Source organism: Bolinopsis microptera, chromosome 9 (assembly GCF_026151205.1).
Source record: "Bolinopsis microptera isolate Bmic1 chromosome 9, MBARI_Bmic_1.0, whole genome shotgun sequence".
Lineage (NCBI taxonomy): Eukaryota > Metazoa > Ctenophora > Tentaculata > Lobata > Bolinopsidae > Bolinopsis > Bolinopsis microptera.
In genome coordinates, this window is record NC_087080.1 from 8,114,174 (window position 1) to 8,137,254 (window position 23,081).

A 23,081-nucleotide genomic window follows, 5' to 3' on the forward strand; every position below is an offset into this window, starting at 1 on the left:
AGGGCCCGATATCTCTACAGCCCGCTCATGATATAGCCCGCTAACAAGTGACATTTAATTTGACCAGTAGCAATATAGCCCGGAGTTCTCTAAAATATTTTCAGTTTCTGTATCGTCTCCATGTGAAATTCCTTATTACACTGACTATATATACATTTTATTTTTGTGTCCGGTAGGGCTGCTCATGCAGCTCGTGAGCAGATGACATGATACTTTGATTTATATCAACGTTATTATAACACACTACATAATACACATCAGCACTATAATCCCCCTATATTATTGATATTCATCGTCACTGACATTACATTCATTATTCCCACGGCCCAGGAATACAGTGCATCTCCAGCCCCTATATACGACACAGCCCTTTATGATTGGCTTACATTGAACACGTAACGTGTTACCATGGTTACAACAATTAGTGGCGACCTTTTCTAGAGTTGACTTTTATACAAGCTCCATTGTTTATTTATAAAATTATATATTAACTGTAATACGCCCGCTGGTGGATATAATCCACATCACCTCGACCCGCGGGCGGAAAAATCGTATAGCACTCGGGCCCGATGGGCCCTCCGTGCTATACGAAAATATGTCCTCCTCGGGCTAGCGCCCTCGGGGACATATGAAATATTGCACGCGCGTGCGCGTGCAATATTTTGTTCCGCCCGCGAGTCTCCGGTGATATGTATATATATCGTACTTTGTACTTGTATTATACTGTACATCTGTCAAAGAGGCACATCTCATATGGTTCGTCATCATTAAAAGGTTCGTTACATCACCATAGCAACCACCGTGCGACCCATATTCCATAACCACCAGTGGTGGTGGACCATCAAATGATAAATCGTATCACTTTGTCAGGTCACTCCGCACTTTGTCTGGTCACTCCGCACTGGTTCAGGTTGGTTTATGTCCCATGCTTCCTTTTCACCCCTTTTACACAGGTGACAGCTGTGTACCTACATTCAATGTGCAAGGTGGAATGTTTGTTTACATAATTTATATGACATGTCCAGGGTGCGGGCTGTCCTACTGAAGGGCGCCAGAAATCTCCGGTTGTAGCACCGTTCTTACTCGCACACCGCTACTTTACTTCCTAGTTTTCATGGCGCTCTTGTTGCTGCACTTTCGTTCGGTTCTAACTTTATTCGATTAATTTTGTCGTTAAGGTATTTTATATTTGACCTCGATAATTTGTATCCTCTCTCTTTTCTCGCTCCTAGTCACGGTAGTCGCGGTATCCTCACCATTCAGTATAGAATATGCAATTCCAATAAAATCTGTGGATCGGCTAAAACCTAATTTGGGTATCTACGCGGTGAGCCTTATTTCGTCCATGTTCCCTTAAAAGGCAATCAATATTACTGGACCCATAAGACAACTATTTTACAGTACTAGTATTATGAGCTCATTTTCCTCATATTATGACGTCATCACACGACAACCTCACAGGGCGTTTCACCGTGGCGGATTACGTCATCCGATATCGTCATACCGAACCTCGATAGCATTACCCTAGTAACTCTACCCCACCATAATTATCCTGCATTCCAGCTCGAGTTTTAGTAGCCATTTTGAATCTTATTTCTTTCTTCCGCAGGCATTCCAGATTCCAGAATTCGGAAGAAAAATGTCACAAGTCGGTTCAATTGTTTTTGAATGTGAGGATTAACCTCATTGTTAGTTTTGCTCTCTGCTCGGATGCTAATGTTCAATTCTTACCGCGAACGGGATTATTTTATAACCAAATATTCCCACAGAATTAGTGACTTAGAGACTACATTCCGTTAGAAGTGCAATAGGTTTTAGGTTCCTACTTTTGGAGCTACAGGCTTTACTTTCCTATATTCGTATTATCTTTTGTGTTTATTATCTCACGGTTAGAATTTGGCAGCATGACCACCTAAAATACGGCCTCACCTCAGTTTGTGTTGACTAGTTGTAGTTTTCTAGAACCTTAAGCCTCTTTAATCCTGGTTTCTTTAAACCAAGGTCTACTTGGGACCACGTACATGACGTATTTTCCCTCTTCATGAGGTCATGTCGGACAGCCTGACTACGGAGAATGGTAATATTGTTCTGTGATTTGTTGCTTGCCCGTGAGTTATAGCCGGCATCGACACGGTCTACATTATCGTTTTATAGGTGTTTAATGTAGCAAGATATCGGGACAATCCATTCGCATATTATATGCCCAGTTGCATAACGTAGCATTTTCTTGCAATCCACACAATTTGGGGCGGTTTCTTTTTTGGCTTTTTCGGTCCTAGTGAAGAAATATGTGAGGAGTCAATGACTTGAACATCACTATCAGAACACCTTTCAGCCATTTGTTTTGTCTGTTTTTGGGAATCATCATACTCTCAGCCCTAGCTCACTCACGAAATGTTCTGATTTAAATATTGAACGTCGCTCTATGAGGAATCTCAATTCAAATAATCCGCATTTATCAATTATTTGAATCCGATCCTGTTATATAACTGTTTCAGAACCACAGTATAACAATTTGAGCACATTACAAATACAAAGGATAGGTGTTAATTCGGCCGCTCAGATTTGAATTCCACTGTAGACGATCATCAGGATTTCCCTTACAATATAATATGTATTTGAGGTCATTATATAAACTAATTATCTAGTGGGAATCATCTGATGATTTGAATTCCGCACCGTGTTGCCATACACTCGCGACGCATGGAATATATATTTTGGAAAATGACATAATTCAATCTTGGTATACTCGAGATTGTAATTTGTGACCTCATACGAAACAGCTCGCCTTCTTTCCTTATCACTATTCTTATCGTAATTGTGTTGTGATGTGTTTCTGAGGTTCATTCTACTGACACTGTCTTTTCTATCGTTTATTTACATATTATTTGTCTGGAGATATGTTTTTATCAGTATCACCGCATCTAAATTCGATAAAAATTCAACAAACGGCTAATCACAACCACACGTCATAGCCTGTATTTTAGATCACCTAGATCCAAGGGGTATCAGAGAAGTTTGTTATTCCACCGATGCCGTTTTGGGTAACATTGTTAGCATGTAACTGGTTTGAAATCTACCCTTGTTTTCTAAATTTGGATAGAAACGACGTTCAAGGATTGAAAGATTAGGTGTTGGGTTTCCATCCTGTAACTTTTTAAACGTGGATACCTCATTAACACCAATTTGTAAATTGTTTAAGATTTGAATCCCGCCCCAACCAATTAACAATTTACTGCTCAGTTTTGTCACCTTTCTTTGAAGATTTTTTTTGTTATACCTCCGATCGACTGATCAATTTTTACACGACCATTACTCAGTAATGATCGTAATTTACTGTGACTATTATCGTTTACAGATCTGTGTTTCAGACTAAAACATCACCAATTTTATATTTTCCAGTCCCTTTATCACCACTAACTTACAACATGATCTCAGCTGCTCTATTGTCCCCCAGATCAACCTACCACCTACTGTTGAATTCTTACTGAAACTCGATACCTGTAAGTAGATTTCTTCAGACCTCCCTAGCTCTCTCTCTTGACTGCAAACTGTGTTACCGAGGTGTCTTCAGGCATGACCACCACGACCATTCTTCATTCTGTCATGTTGGATGATTTGTCACCTGATCCAGTCTCTGGTTCTTACTGGCCCCGTCTTGAGGTCTACTTTTATTACACGTACCTTATTCTTCTTCTATTGTTCACCCTGGCTCGTCGGTTTGCAGTTTGTTTTGTTAAGTAATTTAGCAGTTTACTTATGACAATAAGTTTTAGGTTTGTTGATTTAGTATAAGCAGACTTTGTTTCTGATAGCTACATCTGCGATGGTCTGATCTGCAACTTTTTCTGAAGAATATTTCTGAAGAATTCTTTACTACTCTGTTAAATACTGTAAAGGGCGAGAAAAAAAATACAGAATAAAGATGTTGATACAGTGACACCTCAGTAAGAATAGCAAATGATCTCACTTCGTAAATTTGCAAATGACCCCTTAGGTACCATTCATCCGAGGCCCACATACTACAACTCCTATTCTCTCGATACTTATAATTATTTAAATATCCTGATCTCCCGTCGTAAGTCGTGACATAGATGTAGCTAATCTAGGGGAGCCCACACACTCTAGTATCGACACGTGACTATTACTAGCCGAGCATCAGTAATCAGTATACAGAATAATGCAGATCTGTTTACAGAATATTGCAGAAACGGCTGCAATTACGTGTCAAGTGACACAACAACGTGCCTCGTCTCCCCACATCCATTACAGCCTTCTCACCAGCCTAAACACAGTGTCTCCAATACTCTGCAGCTCTCCACCTCCACATTTCACGTCAAACTCCAATGAGCAGAGTTAAACACCAGTCACCTGGACTTGCAGGCTCCTTTTAACTTACTGCTGAACTCAGGAGATGTGTGGTGTAATGAGGAGGCTGGTGCCTGGGATCAGTTTACATGTTGCACTTGTTATTAGTGTATTGTAGGTGCTGTAGAGGGAATATTGCACTTGTTATTAGTGTATTGTAGGTGTTGTAGACTGTAGAGGGTGAGAGGTAACGTACAGGGCCGGGGGCTCCAGGCTCCGGTACTGGCGGTTCTATTTTGGGAACTCATTCAATTTAGCAAAATTCAAACTTTGGAGGCAAATTATGCGTAATCCAATGAGAGACGAGCCCTATGGTATCGGTATAGCTTACATGTTTCTATGCGTTCATTATCATAACAATGCTATAGACATAACATTCACGTAACTTGCCGTTTGGGGCGTTTATGAACGACCGGAATTGAATAGGCCAGGAAGTAATGAGATGTTTCTGCAAGGATTGTAAAGTTCCCCAATATGTTGGCATTATTCGATTAGTAATCGATTGATAGTCCATTGGCGTTCAGATATTTGATTTTATCAATAATCTGCATAAAAACTTAACAAAAGCTTTCCTTTTCATATATAACTCCATTATAGACTACGGAGTACGGACGTACGATTATTGACAAATTATCAGCTTTATTTACCTCCAAATACTTAACTGATAACGTCACATATTATCAACATGGAATATCTCCCAGAATCATCCGATAGGTATAGGGTATAGGCACTAGGCAGCCGGGACTACTATATCTTATCACGCCAAGCTTTAGAACTCCATGGACGTGCTAGACTCGCCCTGGAGTCATTAGTGATTAAAGTCTATTTAACAGTCTATTTGTGTAAAACTGTGAAATGCGGTGCCACCAAACAGGGTATTAGCAAAGGGTAGATTTCATTATTACTGTACTCAAATTTCCGATCGCGTACAGTCCTAACGACAATAGTTTAAACCTCCGATAATCTCATTAATGACATAATACCGTACGCTCAATATTATTCGGTCCTCCTGCCAGTTTACAAAAATTGAAATTATTACTGTTTGAAAGCCTACTATTTCTTTTAACGGTTACATAATACATACCATTCGATTTATTTTCTTTATTTTCCGTGACAAAATTCTTAATCCACCTTTCGGCTTTCATGGCAGTCTAATCTAGAAAATAAGTATAAATTTCCTGACGACAAGTCCAGGTTTTAATACGTTTTGTTTTGTTTTGCAATATCAGGTCCTTTACATCTGGCCGGTAATACGCAAACTGCAGCCGATAATAAACAGATCAATTACAGGCTATAATCGTGTGTACAAATATCAATTACAGGCTATAATCGTGTGTATAAATATCAATTACAGACTGCTATTTTCGTGTGTACACGACGTAATGAGGAGAAGTAATATTGTGAATGTAGTATACTGGTTGGAGTGTGTCGTTTAGTATCATCTGGTGAACTTGTTTATCATTGGCCCTCAACAGCTCCCTTTCTGTCTAAACTATTTATTGTGTTTATAGTTTATGAGTTTATACCACGATGTGTTTTGGACGAAATGTCGTATTGTTGCAAGAAAAGAATTGGTGTTTAACGGTTGATAATTTAGTTTACCTGTTTAGTTTGCGTTATCAATTGAACATTTTAATCCGTAGTGTTTGAATCTCGTCGTTATCTGTTAATCTGTTGTTGTTGTTGTTATCATTTGGAGTTGTTTTAAATCAAATTGCTTCTGGCGTGGTACATCAACATGTTTTTAATCGCTGATATGATCGATTGTGTAATAAAAACAATATTTATGTCTTTATCCTGGCTATGAGCTTATTCATGTTGTGCTTCTTCCATTCAGCTGAGGGGCATTCAATCGACATCGTAATCGATCCGAAGGAATGGTCCGACAAATTCCATGTTCTAAATCAATCATCGCTGGATGTGTGAACCTAGATCAAGGTTAAATGTTGCCTTATAATTTGCCCATTATTAGTATAGTTAATTTTATTGACGTCTGAAAGCGTTTGTGGAATCGGATTAAAAGATTGAATACAGCCAGATCGCCTGTAAACGATACTGTGTACGCAAACCCTGTGTACGCAAATCACATACATGCAAAGCCCGATCACATATATCTAGATATCAATCCCCAAGTTTTTAAGGACTGAAGTAATAAAAATAAAACTTTACGGAACATTGAAGGCCTCATGGTGTAGGGCTAGGCTACCTGAATCCACTTAATCACAAAATAGATCTGTAGTTTAGCCAAAACACTGCTGAGCCTAAGTCTATGTATTTCATAATTAATACTTTTCGAATGCTTCTAAAGCCTTTTTTGATTTGAAAACATAATGCACAACGAATTCAATAATTTGTGCATTCTCTCGCCAATCTGCTAATATAGAAAACTCTCATTAACGATTACTTACCCTCTCGCCGATTAACGAATCTAGATTCTAGAACATACCAGAAAACAGTAAACTTTGTTCATTCCTCTCGCAAATCTGCTAATACAGTAAACTCTCATTAACAATTAATTACCCTCTCAGGTTATGTAAACCTCTAAAAAGACCCACTTAAAAACCTCTTCGTAAAACCGGTGAGTTTATTTTACTGTTTTGAAATTCTCTATTACAAAACATGTAATCGATTCTATTCAGTGTCTGTTTACACTCTCGTCATTTGTCATTAATTTTGTCGTCATTTGTCATTAATTTTGTCTGTGTTGGATGTTTTCCGTGTGTTTAACGTTCCATGTGTTTTGATAACAGAAGAAATGTTATCCTGTATTACTACTCGTACTCTGTTACCATACGGTCAAGTTTCACTGTCGTGGATTCTTCTAGTTCATATGTATCATGTTCTCAAGTCATTGTTCGGTAATTTTAACATAATTTAATAGAAATTTTATCGGGGATGTTAATAAATTTTCTTATCTTTCGTTGTGCTGCCAAATACTTATGCTGGAACTGACCCTTAACTTACAATAAAGGAGTCACTCCTAACAAAGGCTTTGATGTAAACCACAGTGACTTAAGACTATCATTTTATGAACTTCGAATAAGATCTTTAGTGTAATTGTGACAGTCACTATACCGTTCAGCAGGCGCTTCACGTGCTTAATATATCATCTCGCACGTGCTGAGTAGCTCTGTGCACGTGCACATACCGTGCATCACTTTGCACACAGTAGGTGCCGTTTTCATACCCTCATCCATTATTATATCCGTGTTACCCCTTCGTACCAAGCTGACGAGTGACGATGTTATTATCGTAGATCTATAATCACCTATTGTGTAACTCATACCTATGTGTGTGGGCTAACATTTCAAATCTCCAGAGCCGGCTATCTTTTCAATTCCACATTGAACTCGATCAGCGTGTGGATGTAATAAACCAAATATGCAATTTCTCTGAGATCACAATATAATTATAACAAATCTAATTTCAAAGTATCCCCTCTCACAGTGCTCCGCAGCACTTTTCCTCCTCATTTCTTAGAATTCTTCTTCCGGCTTGCCGTGTATTAAAGATCGTTTTGTTCAGCTTCTCGTATTTCGTCTCATTACACACAACCATTGTGTACAATTAGTATCGGATATACACAAGAACAACAACACAATAATAGGTCCTGATATATATATATTATTTACGGACTATTATAACGCGTGTGGGATAAGATAAACAAACGCTACACTGTAATGTACGTACACTGACTTACGTGTTGTGTCTACACCGTCCACAATTATACTACAACAGCATTGTTCTATATTTCTATAACACCACACATATTTCGTACGTTCTTTTGAGGTACGCTTTTGTTTTGAAGTTTGTTTGCAAACAATAATGATACATGTCTTCTGAAGAAAGTCGTCACTCCTCCGAAGGAAAGATTAACGTCAGGTTCGGATCAGGCTCGGCCAGGACGGTTAAACCCTTTTTTCGCAGAGGAACTGGTTCTGTGAGTGGAGGAATCAGCGGATCAGCTTTATCTCCTTACCCGGACAGTGACAGTGACATTGTTGAGCACGATCCGTCAGAGATAATCGCAGAGCAAAACAGTGATCCTAGCCGGTCCATCCTAACCAGTGGTTTCTCAGAATATACCAGTGAAGGAGGTCCAACATCTGCTGGTTCTGCTGGTGATTTAGGGGAGGAGGTCTTTGAGCTGGTTACAAATTCAGAGGAAGAGTTGCAGAAACTTCTTGAGGGATCAGAATTTGGTGAAGGAGAGCGCTCTTCAGAGGTGCACTCTGCTGATGATGAAGTTAAAGATGAGATCAAAAACCTAGGTGCTACCCTCGTCAGAACGTTAACACCCAAGGAGTTGCCAGTATTCGTCAGGACGGAGGGTGAGTCAAGTGATAACGACTCTATGGTAGAATACTCTGATGTGGAGGAGGATTCTTATCGGCCCAGTTTAATTCGGCAGTCATCACTGGGGGATTTTTTGGGTGGATCTCCTACGAAGAGCGATTCAGGTTCAGGAAGTTTGGTAGATCACGAGTCAGTGGACTCAATGATTGTTCAGTCGGACGTTGAGTCTGATTTAGGAATGAACTCGTATAAAGTTCCTATCGAGATGACGTTTGACAGATCCTCTAGTTCATCCTCTAGTTCATCCTCATCGTCAAGTTCGTCAGATCTTGACAGTGATGACTCAATGATAGTTAACTCTGACATCGATGTTGAGGTGACTGCCTCCTCAGACTCGTACAAAATTATCAAACCAATCATTCAGAAACCCAGACTTCCTAGGATCAGCAGCGAAGATGATGATGACTCCATGGTAGAGCACGATAATATTGAAATCAGTGTGAGAACTCAGTCATATAAAAAGAAATCTGTCTCCTTTATGAGCTCCGAATCTGATGCCACAAGTCAGGACAGTATGATCGAACATGATTCAGTTGAAAACCATTCAGAAAACTCTGAGGATCCAGATCAACTGAAATATTATTATGATGACTCTAAGTCTCCAGTTGCTGTTTTTATCCTATCCCCGACCCCAAGTCATATTACCCTCTCTAGTCAGACTGAACCCGATATCCAGTTATCGGGGGAAATAGATCATGATCGTTCAGAACACTCAGATGACTTCGAAACTGAAGTGAGTATTGCTACTGAGTCAGTTACATCATCATCACGCTCTCGTGCTTCATTTGAGCTCCCCGTGTCAGATAAAACGTCCTCTACATCAAAAAGTTCTTCGTCATTCGAGTTCAAGAATACTCGCCCATGAATGCCGAGCTCAGCCGTAGTGAACCTATGGATATTGATGTTTCTGTTCAAAGTGATGCTGCACCGTACAGCGAGGGTACAGCCACTATATCTGACTCTCAGTCAGGTCCAGATTATGGTGAATATTCGCCGTTCCAACAAGAAGCTGCAACTTCAAGTTCTAGTTTTGAAATGGAGACTCCGTCACTAGCAACGGACTCCCAGCTAGCTTATTTTGGAGCGGAAGTATCCAACTCTGAGCTTCTATCAAACTCTCGTTCACAAAGCATCGAAAATTTTTTATCAGTCAGGGCGCGTGAGCTTGGAGCTTCGGTGGAGTCAATCTTCAATTCAGATTTGTATGATGACCCCGCTGCATTGCGTGAGGGTATCGCAGCTGCCAAGAGTTCGAACAGCATGATTTTGGAAACAGCTCTTAAAATCATGCACTCTAAGAGCTCGGATGCGGTGCTATCACTCTGCAAAAACTTGGAACAAACATTAGATGCAAACTCATCATCTCAGTCTAACGTCGCTCTCTCATCAGACAACATCATTGAGATTACCGAGGATGAAAACGTTGTCATCAAGACAGCGAAACAACTGCTTCAAGCAACAACTGAGGAGGAACTAGAACATCTGTATCGGCTGCTGATTGATGCTGCTGGAGTTGAAGATGAGGAGGCTGCTATTGAAAGTGTCCTGACTCTGATCTCCTCATCTGATGTTCCCAGTACAACTACTGATGAATTAACAGACATTCTGACGTTTTGTCGGACCACTCTGGAAGAAAAGAAAAAAGGAGAAAAAGAGGAGAAAGAGCAACAAGGGACTCAATTCTCGTCAGCTAAGGATAACCTGATGAAACTTCTGACTGCAGAATATGATCATGACTCTGACTCAGAAACCAGGACTCACAAATCTGAGGAGGTACCGTATGCAACGCTAAGCAGTCGTTTTCAAGAGGCTAGACTGGTTCTCAGATCCACTCTGGATGAGGAGTATCCTGAGCTAAAACTTCAGGCTGAACGTCTTCGTCAAAACAGAACAATTCAGATTCCCATCCAACATTCAGAAGTTTGGCTTGCTCTTCGCTCACTGTTATTAAAAGAATTCCCACCGGACGAAGTAGACCATATCCTGAGAACTGGACGAAGATTTGAGATGAGAACGCCAGTACCCACCTGTTGTTGTTGAACCAGAAGTTAAATCTCCGAAACCTTTCAAAGCTACAGTGAATCGTCAACGTGCTGAAGATGAAGGAGAAGTCTGCGAGATCTCCGACAAAATGGCTGCCCGGATAAAAGCTATCACAGCGAGAAAGAAACTCCAACTGGCTGCAGCACGTGCTGCCAAGCAGGCTAAAGCAGAGGTGATGGAGGTGGATGCTGGTGAAGATTGCAACATTTTACCCTTTAACTTTGAGATAAGAATGAGAGCTTCAGCAATAAAAGTTCGCAAAATGATTTCATTTCAACAGAAGTTTGCTGGTGCTTTGCAGGCGAGAGTCAAGATTCGTAAAAAGGAAGAAGTTCAGGTTAAACCTAGCGACTCAGCAGTAGTGGAACACACGAAAACCGAGCCGCCCACCGCAGTTACCATTGAAAATGGAAATACATCAGATGACAATGACTCTTCATTCTGTGAGTTATCATTAGCTGATTCTGAAGTACAACTGGGAATAGCAGATTCAGAAGAGCCGGTTCAATCAGACGAGGGTCCCAAAATCTTATCAGCACAATCTCTAGAAAGTGATCTTGATGGCATTATGACTAGTATTGAGGCTGAGGTCATCCCAAATGTCGACGCTTACATTCACAGTTCTGATGAGTCTGTCCTTGTCTCAAAAGAAACCAGCACAGAGGATATCAGCGAGTCTCAGATTAGCGAGAGTTTTGGTGGAGAGATATGCCACACATCAGATGTGTTTACTCCTTGTTTAACCAGAACATCACTTTTATCCAATATAACCCGATCCGAGGAAGCTGAAACTGTTCAGCGAACTGTCGCCTCAAATCCTGACTTTGGACAGAGGTTCATATACGGGAGAAATCTTGAAAACCCTTTCCACACAATGGACATAGACAGTCCCTTCATAGACAGAGTCAGCAGAGAAGAACGGCCAGGAAAAGAAGAAAACCTAACGAGAACCTCCCACCAGTCCATGACAACTGATCTTAGCTTCTTTAACCTGGTCTCCCTGACCAACATCCCTGAATACATCCCCGGCTGTGAGCACAGGACCTGCCCCTGCTGCGCTGCTAATAAAGCCGTCATCGCCAGTCTGAGGAAACGTTTAAAAAGTATCATTGATCAGTTTAACAAACACATGGAGTTCACTCTGTTTACTCTGCTGGAGATGGCTCTGTTTTTGTTGGAGAACCCTGATCAAAGGGAAAATGCTATTGAGACCTTGGAGCGGCTGGAGGATCAGATCTGGAAGACACCCTCTGATCTGAATATTTACCAGAAGGTTCTGACATTGCTTCACTACCTGGATCAGGAGAATGCGGAGGATGAGAGTGAAATGAAGCTTCATGCTAGGGTAGGTAGAAATTTAGGAAGCTGGTAATTCTTCTATGTTATTCGTCATACATTATTTATACTTATTGTGTAATCGGATCAGTCCATAAATATCAATAGTTAGCGTGCCTAACATTTTAACATCACCGCATTCCGAAACGTCCCCTTATCTCACAATTCATTTGAATTCCACTAATACTCCAATTCAACTGGTAACAGGGAGAGAATGTTGGCACCACCACACAACCCACACCATGTAAACCCCTCACTTTTCGTTCATACCTCCCGCTCTAATGAAATTACTCGTCGCACCAGCTGCTAGCTGATCAGGTTGCACACTGGCAGAGTCCCTGGAATTTTAATAATGTTTAGTATCAGATCTTAGTGTAGTCACCACGTTTTGGCGTTGTTGTTTGTACGATCCAGGATCTATGTAATTGGTATGTTGTATTGTCTCATGAGGTGCTAATTTTTGTCCGTTCGTTGTTTCTGTACACTTGTTTTAACATTTAAGCAGAAGTTTACATTCCTTTATTTTTCTTTCAGTTTGTTTCCTTTTTCTGTTTGAGCCTCTTCCAGTCGCAGATCTTACCGACCGTTTCCTCCGTTTTCAGTGCGAGAAAGTTTTATCAGATTTAATAACAGCACACCGAGCAAGCCAGGATCAGAAGATGCCGGATCGAGCGTTCGGTACGACAATAAGTGGGAGTCACCTTATCTTGGAGGAGGAGAGACGCAGATTTAGATCTACTGGTTAGTGTTCTGTGTACTTATAAAGTAAGGTACCACGTGCACCGGACCGAATTATCACTGTTTTTCTTTCCGTAATTGAGTTTCTAACTAGTAACTTACATAAACTGTTATCTTGATTTTTCTAAGGAATCAATTTTTACATCTTCATAATTAAAAAATCATTCCCGGACTTCAAAATTATCCAAGATAAAAACAAACCGTTCATCCTTAACATATTCTCAGTTGATGACTTAGAAAAGCAGCGAGCTGAGGCGCAGGAAGAAGTGGATGACCTGATAAACGCTCTGCGGAGGGAACGAGATCTCGGAGATGAAGAGATAATCTTCCTCAAAGCACAGCTCAGAGGATTCACTGTAACTAAGTTTGAAGCTGAGGATAAGGCGGAGAACTTGGACAAGGTTTGTTTTTTTACTTTCTAGTTTATTTAGATTTTAGTGGTGTTATTTTTCAGTGTTGTTTGAAAATCAACGGTTTATTGGTAAAATATGTAGACTAAAATGTACCTAAATATAGATTTTGTAGCGTAGCCAATTAATCTGCTGTCTAATTTTCAACGTCATTTAATTCTTGACATCCCGCCTACATAAATCATACTCAATCAATTATTCCCTAAAAGGCACTGGTTCTCGTTCCCTATGCCCACAATGTTGAGCTATAGTTCTATTTTCGAATGTTGCATAACCGCACATGGTTCGTTTCTTGTTCTCCCGCCTTTTCTACACAGCTGTAACTTGGTCGGCAGTGCACGTTATTCCATGTTTCATGTGATATGCTTGTAGATTTACAGACTGTAGACTACTTGCGTGCCTCTTTTGTACTTATTTGTTACTGTACATAGTGTTGTGTTGTTGGTTGAGTCTCTGTAGGTGTGCTTACATATTTTAGGGCACATGCCTGTTCTTTTGGTAAGCAATGAGATGTTTCCGGGGAATAGTAATTTGATTCTCTTGTTTTAAGAAGGCTTTAAATGTTGGCCTACAAAAAACAGCAGATGTTTTCATTGAAACATTCAAAGTTTAGACCAGCCAAATTATGAACGCTTGTAATCGGAATTGATAGAATTCTTGCTTTGTTTTGAGGTGAAGTAAGAAATGTTATCAGGAAAACGATCAGCTGAAAGAGGAGCTGAAAAAGGAGACGTACAAGAGGAAGAAGTTAAAGGAGCGCTTCTTGGAACTTCAGGATCTCGTTAATGATGAGAGTGTCGTCTTGGTCAAAGAGGTATTTTATATTTATTTTAACCTATGGAATGTAATTAATTGGGCTGACCATTTTTCCCTGTACTGTGTATCTCAGTATTACATTTTTGTTTACAAATCTGCTTTTTTAAACATCACAGGAATGGAATTTAGGAATTGAGATATTAATGTATTGCACTAAATAGTAAACATGACATGCTTATAAACATGAGACAAGAAATTCAGAGTCACTTATCATGCTTAATATTCTAATGGTTTACTCGTACCTGGCCACGAACAACATTTAAAACTCTTTCCAATAATTATTATCAAACTTTCATGCTAAACAAAGTGCAAGCTCTAACTATAGCAGCACTGTACAGTAAACAGTTTTACTCATCATTTGTATTTGTTAAGGTTGAGAAGAAGGACGAAGAGATTGAAGCTCTGAAAGAAGACCTTCAAGACCTTAAAGACCAGGTCGCCGCAGAGAAAGAAGGCCGTGAAAAGGCCACGGATAAAGAAGATAGGCTTCTTGAAGAGTGTGAGAAGCTGAATCAGGCTGTTGACGATCTTGAGGACCAGCTCAAAGCTGTAAGTTTGGTTTATTTTTAGTCACGTTACAATGAATCGCATCGGTTAGGTACCGCTTCCTAAATTTTAAATTACAAATAAAAGAGGAAAACGTTAATTCGACATGAGTGCTCAAGACATTTTTCCATGCCTTACACCATCTTCCTCTCAGAGTCAGCGAGACGTGATAGCCTACAAAACCTACCTGGAAGAGAAGGGAGTTAACACTGACGACGTGTTTGACGACGCTCTGGTCCAGGCAAAGACCGATCTGGAGGAAGCACTCCGAGATCAGAAGGATCTTGAGGCCCAGCTTGATGAGGTACTGGTTCATATATTTTGGAAACATTTTGTTGCTGGCACATAAGTCCTGTGAACTTACAAATAGTGATAAAATATCGCACTAAAATCAAAACATTTTGTAATAATTAAGAAGATCAGGGCTATACACTTCCATAGCCTAAACCTGTTACCTATTCCAGCTAAAAGAAGCTGTCGAAGATAACGAGAAGGAGCTTCTTGAGGACATAGAAGCTAAAGCAAAGAAGATCGAACAGCTGAAGAGAGGACTTGAAGATAACGAGTACCTCCACCAGACCAAATACGATGATCTCTTCTTAGGTTTTACTGACTTTTATTTATTGGTTTTTAATTATTTTCGGCTTATTTTTGCTGAATATTGCTTGTGTTTGAAGTAGCCTAAATGTCTGAAAAAGATTGCATATTGAAGAATTAGGAAATGGCTGTTTTTAAACAAAATCCTCAGAAAACGAGAAACTGTTGGAAGACATCGAGAATCTGAAAGAGCAGCTCCAAGAACAACAGAACAACCCATCTGAAGAGCTCCCTGAATTCGGTGTGTCCCAGGAGAAATACGACCAGCTCCTAGAGGAAATGGAGAAAGAGAGCCAGGAACGCCTCAGACTCCAGAACCACTATAAGGACCTTAAATCGTACGTCGACAAGGACACAGCAGACCTCATTGCGGAGGTCCAGGAACGTGACGCTGTGATTGAGTCCATGAACGACAAACTGAATGATCTTGATAACTTGGACCAGATCCAGGCTGAGATAGACTGGGAGAGGAAACAGAGGAAGATTGATGAGCAGAAGATCTCTGAGCTGAGGATGCATATCAGTCAGGACAAGAAGGATATTGTTGCTGATTCGGAGAGGAAATCCGATATGATCAGACAACTCAAATCAACTCTCACTGGTTCGTTTATATTCATTAAATTGACCTTCGTACCGAAGGGGGTTCTGGAATAAAATAATTGATATGATAAAATGATAAAGATGAAGCAGTGCATCTCTCTGTAACTGTTTAGTTTACGACATTTAATCATATTAAATGAAACGAATACCGATCTTAAATGAAATGCGCAGCTGTTTTCTGATACACAACCCTAACTTTAGAATATATCCATCTCACTAATCAAATATGCTGAAGTAACAACCAACTGTAACCAGATGCCAAGACGAATCTGGAGCGAGCCCGATACAAACAGCGTGAGATAATAGCCAACAACCAGCGCCTGAGGGCTGGTAACCAGGCCCTTATCAAGGAGCTGGATGAGCTGAAGAAGAGGGGAGTTCCTGGGGCTCCTGTTGATAAGAAGATCGAGGATCTGATTGAGGAACTGAAGGATAGCAACAGGTCAGATAAAAAGGGTATAATTTTCTATTTAGTTTTAATGAAGATTTTATTTGAAACCGGACCATGATTGGACTGATGAATATGTGTGTATTCTGATTCATGGAGTTATTTCAACAAAAAATTCACGTACTTATCCTTATTTTGACATATTATCTGACACTACACTTATCCAGGGATCTAGACAAAGAGCGGGAACTGCGAGGTCAACTTCACCAGAGCTTCCAGGATCTGAAGAACACCCTGTCTGATGAAGAAGCGGATCTAGCTGATGAGATCTACAAACGTGATGTCATCATTGCTAACCTTCACGCGCAACTGAGGGAAGAATCAGATAGATTGGAGCAGCAGGTAGGAATAGTGAAACACTAAAGAATTTATAATTTGACCATGTGGTGTTGATTGTGAAATGAGTTAATGAAATTCTGCCTTACTTCTTATCCATAATTTTAAGATTATTATACACATTTTTGAACACCTAAAAGAATTTGATCGTAACATCTATACTTTCAGCTAAGCAATCACAGAAGAAGAGAAGAAGAGGTATTGGACGACTATCAGACTCTCAAAGAGAAAATAGAGAATGTCGAGAGAGATTGTGAGCCCGTCGGTCACCAACCAGCCATCAAGGGTGAGCAATTTAAGGAATTCCTGTAGAATTTAAGGGATTGTTTGGATTCCTGTTGATTCATTTAGGGTGCTTCGTGAAACTCTACAGAATTATTTCGGTTGAGTTTATGATACATGCCATACCTTGTACCAGCACGCATCCAGAAACTTTTATTATTGATCAATATTTAGTTCAACTCAGTAACATTTCGCTACCAATTAATTCCTCGGGAAATTTCCAAATCCTCACCCACCCTCTCTACAGAACTAGAACGGGACATGTTCGAGGACCTGACAAAGTGGCAGGAGGATGAGGTTAGGATCCTAGACACAGCACTGAATGACAGGAGCGCTCAGCTATCAGATCTGGAGGATCTGTTGAGGAACAGTGAGCCAGGGTTTGATGATGAGAGGGTGCATTATGTTAAGGAGCTAGCTTCTCAGGTAGGAACATTTGTGTTTTATCTTGGATATGTGATTTATAAGACTTGTACTGATACCCAAATTGCACCTACTGCTGCGGTTTTTGAAACTCCAGGAGCTTACAACAAGGTTTCGAGAGTTGTCAGTTTTCCGAGGAGCTAACTAAACACACTTAACTTACAACTTAAAACGATGCTAATATGACATTAGTCTCATTATTATCAGGAGAAAGAGAACAATGAGCTGCGAGCACTGAACCGCAAGATGGAGAAACTGCAGGCAGAGCGTGCTAAGCAGTATGAGAAGGAGCTGGAGGATATGAACAAGGAGTTAGAGGCACTCCGACGGAGGGTAAGTAATATTGTGATATTAAGGGGAGAGGGGGAACTGAAAACTGTGTGTGTGTGTGTGTGTGTGTGTTAAATTAGAATTTTCAACTGGCTTAGATACTACATTTTTGTGTGTACAAAATTTGCATTTATATTAATCCGAACTCATTTCATTAAATACCTTGGAGAATTTATCGTGTGATAGGATAAAGGTTCCACCGGTCTTTGATAGGATCAAAGATCTACCCTTAACCAATAGTTTGTCTGAAATCACCCCTCGTGTATCAATCTGTATGAACTGTATGAACCATGTTAATTTTATTCTGAGAATATCTCTGATACAGATGAATTGGAGCCAGATGTGAATTTTAAAACATTGCATGACGAGTGTCTGTCGGGTCTCAGTAATTTGATACATTTACATATAATCAGGCTGTATATATTTGAAACATCTGTCAATATCCACCACTATCAGTTTCCACCTTTTAAGCACCTCCTTTAACTCTAGGTACAAGCAGTTGCGCTTACACTAGCTTTTGTTACTTGTAGTTACTTGTCCTGTAGCTTTTAATGTGTTACATTATATTATGGCAATTATTGGCTAACTTATCACATCATGGGAGTGTATTGCACATTAAACTTATTACTTAAGTTACGATACGTTGAATTCGTTTCTTTTTCAACGAAGAATAAACCTCCACTTTGTCTCCTGAATTTGACAGTGCTAACGCCTAACAGTCAATAACTGCACTGTGGTTATTGTGGAAAACAAGAAGATGGTAGATGGGGATTGGGACCTATTCGTATCATCTTATTCTTACACCAGCACTCTCAGTAACATGTCATTCCTTGTTCAGTTAGGAGGAAACGTCATCACGTCAGAACCGTTCCACTGTAGTAATGAGTCTCTGCCGATAGCTGTTATGGATGTCGTCGATCTTGAGGAGAGTGGCCTTGGTAAGTTTGCAATTTTCAAATCTGCATTGTTCGTGATTTAGTTTATAGGATTGCTCAACTTACATAACTCCCCACTTTATGATTATTGTTGTTTAAGGACTAATTCTATGCAAAGTTTATTCTTGAAATTGTCGTCTGCTTGCACACTTTCAGCGCTCAGTCAATCGACAAATATTTCCGATGTATGACGTCACATTATTTCCAGGAATATCAGTGGATGTAGACGGGTTTGATCAGGTCCGCTCTACTCCCCCAGGACAGGCAGCCCCCTCACCCGCCCTCATACAGAATGAACCTGAGAAATACGACGACAGCAAGGTACGCTTTTTTAAACATCAAGAAACGTTTTTATGTTTAAACTTCCTTTAATTCGGTTTTAGAGAATATTTTTATTTTGGGTGCAGTTGGGACAGTTTGCACATAAGAATCAGGGTTAGTTAGAAGAACCTTAAATTCATTATTTGAACAATTCTAAAATGTAAAATATATATCGGTTTAAAGTGAAATAACAAGGGCACATTATCCAACATTAAGTTGATAATATAAAAGAGCTGATTCATTAAGAGATTAAGGTATTAAGGTTAAATTAGTCAGCGCATTGATAAAAATATAATCAATCGACCACGGATGCAGGAACTTTTGCTTATTCTCTGAGTTTTAACTTTGAGCGCTGCAAAATATTGATAAAATACAGTTAAGTAAAGTAACAGCAGACTAAATCATATGATTACAAAGACCTGGGTGATCTTGAAATAATAATTTAGTTGACTCTACAACTGAGACTGTAGCTTGTGAGGAACTTGCACAGCGTTGTTATACCCAGAACTAACCGTACTCAACACAGCAGTCTCTACAACATCTCCACCAGCAGTATTATTATAGTTGGGTCGTGACCGGGCCGTGTTCTCACTACAACTGATCACATCCCCTCTCCGTCTGCCCGTCAGAGTCCTGACCAGGAAGCTCCTGAAGCTTCTGTTAGTTGCTGTGTAGATAATAGGGTTCAGGATGGAGTTCAGGAAGAAGAACTCCTGGGACATGATGACAAACCAACTGGGGATGGGATAGAAGGGGTTGAGGGTTTGTATCCCGATCCTGACGACCACTGGAGTAACAGAGAAGATGAAACCCCAGGTCACGCAGCCTACTGTTATCAGCGCATTCCTCCCGGGTAACATTCCTTTTCTGCTCTTAATAGTGGCGATCACCAGGATGGCAATGTTGGAGACAGGCAGAATAACAGCAGGTATCACTATCCAGTAACAGACCCCAGACAGAAGATAGGTTACTGTTGCTTGTGTGGGGGCGGAAGTTACTGAGATCTCACAGGAACCCATCTTGGTGTCAAAGACGTAGAAAGCTCCAACAGTGTGGTAACAACTCTGAAACACAACACCTATGCTGACCAGGAGCCCCACTACGATGAAAGCGTGCCGTTTATTAAGAGACCGGGCAGTGAAGGGAGCTAGGAGACTGAGGAGCCGGTGGAGGGAGATTGTAGCTACAACCTGCATCTCCACCAGAGAGCTGATGTAACCCATGAAACCGTAGATCCAGCAACCCACTGTTCCTAATACCCACTTCTTAGCTATCATAGACAGCCACACAGAAGACATGAAGAAGACAACCACTGTGAGATCCAGTGCTGCTAAACTCTCCAACAGGACTATAGAGACAGAGTCTACAGAGAGACTGTTGTACTTGATGGAGCCGTAGAGCACGAGGGAGTTACCTACCAGTCCTGTTAGAGTAGCCAGGGAGTGGTAGAGGAGGAGGATGTTGAAACCTGCCTCTGATATCCCCATTTGGAGGGGGTTGTTTAGACTTGTGGCGTTCACTAACAACATCTTGCGGTGTTTTCAATGAAGAGTTTCTGTTAGTTAGCTCGGGTTGAGATGTCAGAGGGTAATGTCGAGAAGAAAGCTGGCGGACATGAGGTTTCTGAAATGATTTGACAGCGTTTTATAGAAATCGTTCAACTCATTATGATATCATTTTGAACCAATCGTAATAAAATTATAAGACAGCAGAAAAACAGTGGCATCGTTTTTCAAAGGGGTAATCGTACTGTAGTGCGACACGTACTCTAGTGCGACACGTACTCTAGTGCGAAGTCCGACAAAAACATCCTCTGTCGCACTACAGTACGTGTCGCACTACGATCCAGGTAGCGTACTCTAGTGCGACAAAATATCCTGACTTATTTCCAAGTTCAGGTCACATCCTATCCTTCTTATGGACCATCAAGTGATTCGTCGGGTCGGTTCACGTCACTTATTTCGAAGTGATCTTGCGAAGACGATTCGTCGGTTCACATCACGTGTTTCGAAGTTATCCACTGATCATAATTCCTTCGTGTCAGTTCAAGCCACGTATGCAGTGTGTGATCCACTGGGTAACTCTTAAGCAGCATATGATCCTCATTCCTATCACACGCATCGCGGCATCGTATGAAGGTATATCTCCGATTGGGATAACAAGTTCATATGCTTGGGCCATAAATAAGGTCACGATGATTCTACCAAAGCATCGAACAACATCAACATGTCTTCTTCAATCACCTTCATTCCTGGACGCACTACTGGTTCAAGAAACGTTATCCACGACGGATACCGCTACTGCCTGGATAAGAGTCGCAACGACAAGACCTACTAGCGATGCACTGAGAAGACCTGCTCCGGACGTCTCAGTCTGACGAACAACACTACTGTGACCTGGACGCAGCTGAAAGCAACCCTTCCCTCGGAGATGGATTCCTTTGCTGCCTAGTGACTACTACGAACCTACCTGGGTCGGAACACAAACCTCCTCTCCCCCTTGATGGGCTGCACCAACCCTACTATCTGGCGATTTATCGACGTCCTGAAGAAGGAGCAGGATCTAACCCAATGGAAGATCAACCAGAAGAATGAAGTTGCTCAGACAACTACCTCCTCGCCGACTGAAGAAGTAGACTGATTACGACCGTCGCTTGAACGCTTTGATTGATAGCTACGATGATTATGACAGAATGGATTAGTTGAAGTGTGTTGGAACAATGATTTTGAATTGAATATTGTGATTGCAATCTTTGATTTTATATTTAACCCCATTACTCATACACGACAACACTCTTGTCATCATGTGTAAAGTGTTTTGTCGCACTTTAGTTCGTGTCGCACTACAGTCCAGGTAGCGCACTGTAGTGCGACAGTGTCGGCCTTGAAAATTCTCTGTCGCACTAGGGTACGTGTCGCACTACGATCCAGGTAGCGTACTCTACTGCGACAGTGTCGATCTTGGAGGTTTCGCACTAGGGTACGTGTCGCACTAGAGTACGTGTCGCACTACAGTACGTGAACCGTTGCATGGCAGCGAGCCATTGTTAGAAAATAGAAAATACCCGAGATTCGAGCTATTTTATCTGTCAAGCTAAGGTTTTAAGATAATTCGATTTGGTGGTATGGTAGCGGGGCGACTGCCGACTATGTTACTGTCAAGCATATACTAACGATTACCAACATGAGCTGAATAGATCGGCAATATATTATGTAAGATCAATATAATCTAATTGAGCAAATCGACATTGTAGTGATGAAAAATAACGAAATAACTAAGCCACGAAGGCACGAATAAAACTCACACCTACATGATAACAATAATTGTTAACTGAAAAACTATGAAACTAATCTAACTGCAGGTATTACAAATCTATATTTCAATAAAATGTCAGCAACTTCTTCAGAATATACTGATGAAGCTGCTACGGCCTCTCCAAACTATTTATCATGTAAAACTCAGCAAACTAATACAGCTGCACGCGGTGAAACCTTAGCTGGAAATCCAGACTGAGATTCAAGGAGCGGCAACTCAGTCACTCCTCTCACTTAACAGCTATATCAATCATATTAATCGTAATTTAAAAGCTCAATTAACTGCCCCAGACTTCACTACCTTAAATATTATGTAGATTGCGAGGGGAGGGTCTAGGCGGAGTTAACAATGTGTTAGGTTGTATTGTTTTGTGGTTAGGGACACCTGTGTCATATCTGGTCTACTGTTAGGGATTAATAAGGAGGACAGTTCAGGATACTGTTAGACCTACAATAGTCCATTAGACTCCACTGTACAGTAACTCGGGAGGAGGAAGCAAAATCAGTTAAAAAGGGGTGCGTGCTATTGAACGATATCTTTTATGAAATATAAAACTCTTAGAATGCAACCAATGTTATATTTTGATTAAAAGTTAAATTCCCCTAAAGACTCGAATATGTTTAATTTATTATTTCACTAGTCCGGGGATAATTTCACAAGCCTTTTCTCGGGAGAAAACTGTTCACGTTACAGCGACTGCACTCAGAAATTACTGAGAATATAAATATCATATTCAACTTAAAACACAAAACAACCACGAGAACAGTCAATAAAACCACTGACACTGAACGGACAAAGATCTGTCTAGTGTCTACAAACCACTCCTAGTTCCCTCTCAGCGTCATCATGATGCTGCAATAGTAATAGCAGTCACTAGTCAGG

General features: G+C 40.6%; 4 protein-coding genes across 4 annotated transcripts in view; 3 read left to right on the plus strand and 1 right to left on the minus strand.

The window, feature by feature from the left end:
• Nucleotides 1–23,081, plus strand: part of LOC134820849 (vasculin-like protein 1) — a 632,099-nt gene that overhangs the window by 39,301 nt on the left and 569,717 nt on the right. The window lies entirely within an intron of this gene.
• LOC134821366 (myosin-3-like) lies at nucleotides 8,179–19,220 on the plus strand. Its single transcript, XM_063832109.1, has 16 exons — nucleotides 8,179–12,112; nucleotides 12,705–12,843; nucleotides 13,066–13,241; nucleotides 13,945–14,064; nucleotides 14,439–14,615; nucleotides 14,767–14,916; nucleotides 15,077–15,215; nucleotides 15,361–15,810; nucleotides 16,065–16,251; nucleotides 16,425–16,599; nucleotides 16,762–16,879; nucleotides 17,123–17,301; nucleotides 17,506–17,631; nucleotides 18,467–18,566; nucleotides 18,772–18,884; nucleotides 19,200–19,220. Exons 1-16 carry the CDS (start codon nucleotides 10,856–10,858, stop codon nucleotides 19,218–19,220), a joined length of 3,627 nt encoding a protein of 1,208 aa, XP_063688179.1. The 5' UTR covers nucleotides 8,179–10,855.
• LOC134821365 (uncharacterized) lies at nucleotides 8,201–9,589 on the plus strand. Its single transcript, XM_063832108.1, has one exon. It carries the CDS (start codon nucleotides 8,201–8,203, stop codon nucleotides 9,587–9,589), a length of 1,389 nt encoding a protein of 462 aa, XP_063688178.1.
• LOC134821367 (melatonin receptor type 1B-B-like) lies at nucleotides 19,337–20,413 on the minus strand. Its single transcript, XM_063832110.1, has one exon. The coding sequence runs from the start codon at nucleotides 20,411–20,413 to the stop codon at nucleotides 19,337–19,339; it is 1,077 nt and encodes a 358-aa protein (XP_063688180.1).